This window comes from Sesamum indicum, linkage group LG10 (genome assembly GCF_000512975.1).
Source record: "Sesamum indicum cultivar Zhongzhi No. 13 linkage group LG10, S_indicum_v1.0, whole genome shotgun sequence".
NCBI lineage: Eukaryota > Viridiplantae > Streptophyta > Magnoliopsida > Lamiales > Pedaliaceae > Sesamum > Sesamum indicum.
In genome coordinates, this window is record NC_026154.1 from 15,679,368 (window position 1) to 15,685,367 (window position 6,000).

At 33.6% G+C, this 6,000-nt stretch overlaps 1 protein-coding gene across 1 annotated transcript; it reads right to left on the reverse strand.

Moving 5' to 3' along the window:
• On the reverse strand, positions 686-2,230 carry LOC105172837 (probable carboxylesterase 12; the record flags this gene model as incomplete). The annotated part of the gene is given in 1 exon segment (XM_011094414.2): positions 686-2,230. A coding segment is annotated over 1 exon segment (1,018 nt), but the record flags the coding sequence as incomplete, so codon positions are not given.

Here is a 6,000-nt window from a genome sequence, read left to right on the forward strand (position 1 = left end):
AAGTTTGCAGGTGGATAAAATAAATAAGCTATAGGGAATAGTTCATAAAAATATTTTAAAAAATATATAAAATTATAATTCATAATGATATTTTTTTGTCAATTCACCATAAAAATTTGATGAGAATCTAAACGAAGCTAATAACATAGGCTCTGTTTTAAACGGATAAAAACTAGGGAGGTAATTATAATTTCTTAAACAATAAGAATATTTTTTTAATTATATCAAACCTCAAAGGAGCCGAAGGATAAGGATGTCTGTCGTGGGTAAGGACATTGTCTATGAATAAGAATACCCTTAAATCCCTGGCAAGGTGGTTAAGGCGAAGCCTTCTTTCAGCCAAAACCCTGAGATCTTTGGGTGTGACGTTTTAGCTCTAGACGCCACATGTCCCTGTAAGGTTGCCAAAGCCATACCACCAAATTTGGCACCTTACTAACATGGGCTAATGTGGAAGCCATTGGGACGACCCATGTGGTTGGCCCTTTATGCTAGCTACGGGACCTTGGGCTTGCAGAGGTTAGTATGTTCGAGAGGGCTTTGTCTTTGAGTTGGGGCTTCTGGATTGTTTTTGGACTGGTCTGATTTTTAGCACCATTAAAATTGCCCCTTAATTTTCTATTATTGGCATTTCATTTTTTTAAATTATTGCACATTATGTACTTTAGAGATTGACACATACCTTTAATACAATGCATCAGTTGTCTTACACTCATTACACAAAACACCTGGTAAAGCCAGGACAAGGCCAACACAATTAGGTGAAAATGAACTTAGCTAGTTGGGCTGATTCATGGCCCGAACAGGTTCCTGTCCATGATCTTACAACCAATGCAAGAATCTCCATAAAATAAAAACAAAGCAACATGTGGAAACATTAAGGTCGGCTGTTCTGCTTCACACGCATATAAAATTATCATTACCAATATCTTATTCAAACGATGCCCTTACACAGATCTATGATTCATATACATATATATATATATATATATGATAATCTCATCATTATCTTTTGAGTAATACATGCACGGCTTGCTGGTTAATATCCTCATCTCCTGTCATATCCACCGCACCCTCTTCAAAACAGCCAAATTAAATAGAAAAACCAAAATGAATGAGCAAGCCGACACCAACCCAACATCAATTATAAAATAGATACGATTGATTATTTTTTCTGATCTCATAATATATCAAATTTTATTATATAATTAATTATGATCCAGTCGAAGCTGACCGAGGATTGAGGAAAGCGGCTATGACTCTGAGCATGGCCACAGCCTTGGGGCTGGTGGGGTTGATCAGATTGAACACATGGCCCTCTCCTTCAACCTCCACAGCTTTCACTTCTCCATCCCACCCACTTCTCTCCAATGCCTCCTTATACCACCAACCCCTCACCCTCAACACATCTTTCTCCGCAACATACACCAGAACCCTCTTACACCCCACCCTCTTCAGTCTCGGATCCATAACCGGATTCACCAACGGGTCATCCAAACCCGAGCTATTCGGGTACGCATACAGCCAGAGTTTCTCCATTTGTGTTTCTGCATACCCATTATTGCCTGCAGACCCGTTCTTCTTCCCCAAGAAGTAGGGACAGTTGAGGAACATCCCATTGACTTTAATGTCTGGATCCGGACACTCCAACCCGACCCGGATGGCCATCTGGTTTGCAATGTTGCCACCAGCAGAGTCTCCGCCCAAGTAAACACGCCGGAAATCGGCGTACTTTCTCAGCCATGGTTCCTGGCCGGCGTTGTTCCCTCTGAAGTGGGAAAATGTCCATTTTAGTGCTAGCCAAGAATCTTGGTAAGCAATGGGGAGAAGGTGCTCAGGGGCTAATCTGTAATTAACAGATACTGCTACAACTCTAGCTCTGGCCACAAGTGAGTTCAAGTGGTGGTGGTACGTCGGAGAGAAGGCGGATTCCGTGAAGAACCCGCCGCCGTGGAAGTAGAGCAGAAGAGGGAGTTTGTGGACGGGAGTGGCGGCGGCGGCTCTGGGCAGGTAAACTCTGGCTGAGAGATTGAAGTTTGATGCAAATATGATGACATCTTTGGAGTGAACCCCAGTTGTGGGATCAAGTCCTGCAGGGGCGAAATCCTGGCCGATGAATCTCCGTATCGTGCCGTTTCTGAAAACTCTGATGAAGGGATAGATGTCGTAGAGTAGGTCGGATGTGGAGTTTGTATGGGAAAATGAGGAATGGAAGAGGAGAAAGATTATGACGAAGAAGAGTGGAGAAACCTTAGCAGACAACAACAACATGATGTTTGATTGATTGCAGGAGATGAGAAGAATGATGATAGATATATACTTGGAGGGAATATTCTTTCCCGGATAATAAGTTGAATTAAATTAATTATAAAATATATATATATATTATATTATTATATAATTAATTATTTTTTTAAAATATGCACCAATAACACATAAATGAATTGTTTTTTTTTTATAATTAATTTAGATTTTGTCGATTTGGGAAAAAAAATTTGATATTTGTAAATGTAACTATTTGATGATAATTAATATGGATAATTACATTTACACCCCTCATCTATTATCTTTTTACACAAATTATCCCTGTCTTTTCAAATTATAGAAACCACTCCTCGTAGCCTTTAAAACACCAAAATATCCCTGTTGACTCGGTCAAACTTTAATTTAATTTTTAAATAATAGAATGCTTTCATGAGTGTATCGTAATTATCAAAAGGTAGAGGGGTGTTAAAATAATGTTTATAGGGATAAATAATATAATCTCGTATATTTTTTAATTATTTCATTAATATTTTTAATTATTTCATTAATAAAATTTTTAATATTTATTAATAAAGTAATTTAATTTTTCAAATACTAAGAGTTATAATTTTTTTATACAGATTCAATAAAAAGAGTTAATACAATAATTTAAATTTAAATTAAAAATTAGTATAAACAATAAATCATCTCCGATAGCATTTCTGTCATTGAAAAATTAAATTAAAGTTCGATCGAGTCAACATGGGTATTTGTAGTGATTTAAAGATTGTTAGAGATAATTTATATAATTTTTGAAAAGATAAGATGTTTTGTATAAAAGATAATAGATGAGGGATGAAAATAAAATTATCCCTTATTAATATTCTGGGACTTTGGACCACCGATAAACGTGGGCACGACTTCACAAAAATAGTTTTAAGAAAAAGTGTATGTGAAAGGCATTACTAGAAGCATAAAAAAATTATTTTTTAATAAACAACATGGTTTAGTATATATCTTTTTAATAATAATAAAAAAAAAAAAGAAACCATGTGAAGTAACGACTTCATATGGGATTTTTTTTTAAATTAATGGCCTTTAAATTTATTGATTAATAGTAAATATTTAATTAATAATGAAATATTTATTAGTAATTAGTAATAAATATTATTTATTTATTATTACATAATTAATAAATTTAATATTTTTTTATTAATGTAATGTCAAAGAATTGACAACATATAATTATATTGTGTAACTTAACTTTGAGTAATGATACCAACCAATTTTTTTGGTTATTAATACTGTTAATAAAAGAAATTATGTACAAATTAACAAAAATAATATTGTGTACAAATTGATTTTGTCCTTACTTGGACTAAAATTACACAGTTTTGTTATTTTTTTGTGCAAAAAACATAACACACAATATTATTTTATTATTTTTTCGTAAATGATTTTAATAAAATATTAATTTATTAATAATTAATAATTATAAATTTATGCTTTTTTTTTAAAGTAACTTCTGTTAATAATTATTTAAAAAGAATGATTGATGATGTTACTTCAACTAAAGTTTATTTTGAGTAGTGGCAGTGGGGGTTATTTACTTTTTTTATTACTAAAAAATAAAAAAAATTATATCAATATAATTTAATTAAATATGCTAATATTATTATAATGAGTTGTGATTTCGGATTAAAAAATATTTTTTTTAAAAATAAATTGTCAAGTCGTGATTTTAAATCGCGACTTGGCGTCGTGATTTGAAATCACGATAGCAAGTCGTGATCAGCAAGTTGAGCTTTTTTTTTTAATTTTTTAAATTAAATATTTCATAAATTAATTATACAAAATTAATTTTTTAATAATATATTAAAGTTTAAAAAATAATATTAAAATTATATTAATTTAAATAATTGCAAATAAGTATACAAATATAATAACGTATATTTTTTTATACAATTGTAAAAAATACAATGAAATAAAAAATTATTCTTGACAATCCGGTATCGGCACATCTGATTGTGTAGAAGAGTTTATTTGTTGGGATTGTTGTCTTTCATGCATTTGCACCCAATCATTCTCGTTGTAAATATGTAATGTTTGATTTCAATCAGAACGCAAAAAGATGCGAATAGTAGTGTCGTGAATCAACTCGAATTTTCAGTACGTCTAGTGTTCACAATTTGAGAGAGAGAAGCGGTGAGGCAAGCTAATCACCAATCTTACGTGTGTGTGTACATATCTTTTCTATCTATTAATATAGGGGATTTTATTTAAAAAATGCCAAAAAAAAGAAAAGTTAGTAAAGTAATGCCATTGTAAATATGTTAGTAAAGTAAGCGGCACCGCGGTCTCTGACCGCGGTGCCTGAATTTTTTTTAAAAAAAAAATTATACATTCTGTATCACCGCGGTGCCTAACCGCGGTGACACAGAAAAACTATATTTCTATTGCCACCGCGGTCACTGACCGCGGTGGCAATGATAGGGTGTCAAAGTTTTTTAGCCACCGCGATGGCAATGTTTTTATAAAAAAAAAAAAAATTTTATAGCCACCGCGGTTGGTAACCGCGGTGGCACTGACGTTTTTAAAAAAAAAAAAAATTTTATAGCTCCGCGGTGGCATTGCCCGGATAGTACATTGTACATTGCCCGTGCTGACACCGCGCTAACAAAGCGCGGTGTCAGTCAATTTTTTCTTTTTCAGTATCTGGCACCGCGATGTGTTACCGCGGTGTCAATCAATTCTTCTGCATTATCGTCTGTGGCACCGCGGTTACTTACCGCGGTTTTATTACCTATATAAGTCGGATGCTATTCTCACATTCATACACACTGAAAAATCAGCCTGCACTCTCAAATCAGCCGCTTGCAAAAATTATCCTTCAGTTTCTTATTCCTTACACTCTCAAATCAGCCTTCGGAAATTCATACACCACCATCTCGCAATTCTTGTAAAATTTCTGCACTTGTTATTTGAAGATTTACAATTGAAAAAACGTAAGTTATTTATTAAATTTTCGTGTTATTTGTTCTTATTTTAAATATCTTATTATAGTATGAAAAAAATATATATTGATGTGTATTTTATATTGTTCTGAAGATATGGCGGATCAAAACACTGTTGATATTGTTATATATTTTGGAGGTCAACAAATCAATTCGAATGGTTCTGTAAGTTATGATCGACCTCCACTCGGATTCATGCAAATTTCTCTTGGAGGTCATCAATTCGAATGGTTCTGTAAGTTATGATCGACCTCCACTCGGATTCATGCAAATTTCTCGTAGTACTACATTTGCTGAGTTAGAGTTAATTTTGTATGACGAGATTGGTATGGATAGGAATAATTTTAAATTGCATATATTTTTTAAATACATAGCTTTTAATTTTGGCCAAAGGAATGAGATGTTGTTGGCAATTAAGAAGGATCGTGATATGCAATTCTTTTTAAATCCGATGAATGGATATGTATCGATTGATATTTTTGTCGAAGCGGAGAAAGTTCTGCAAAATGCTGTACCAGATGACTCAGCTGTTGGTGATTGGGGAACGTATATGTCTATGATAACCCAAGATTTGCCGAGTTTACCAGTAGTAACTCAAGAAATGGGGCGGTTTGGTCTTAATGAAGATTATGCAGGTCCATCATCATATGCAGGCCCCTCATCATATGCAGGGCCAGCATCGTATGCAGGCCCCTCATCATGGGCAGGTCCATCGTCGTATGCAGTCCCAGCATCATATGCA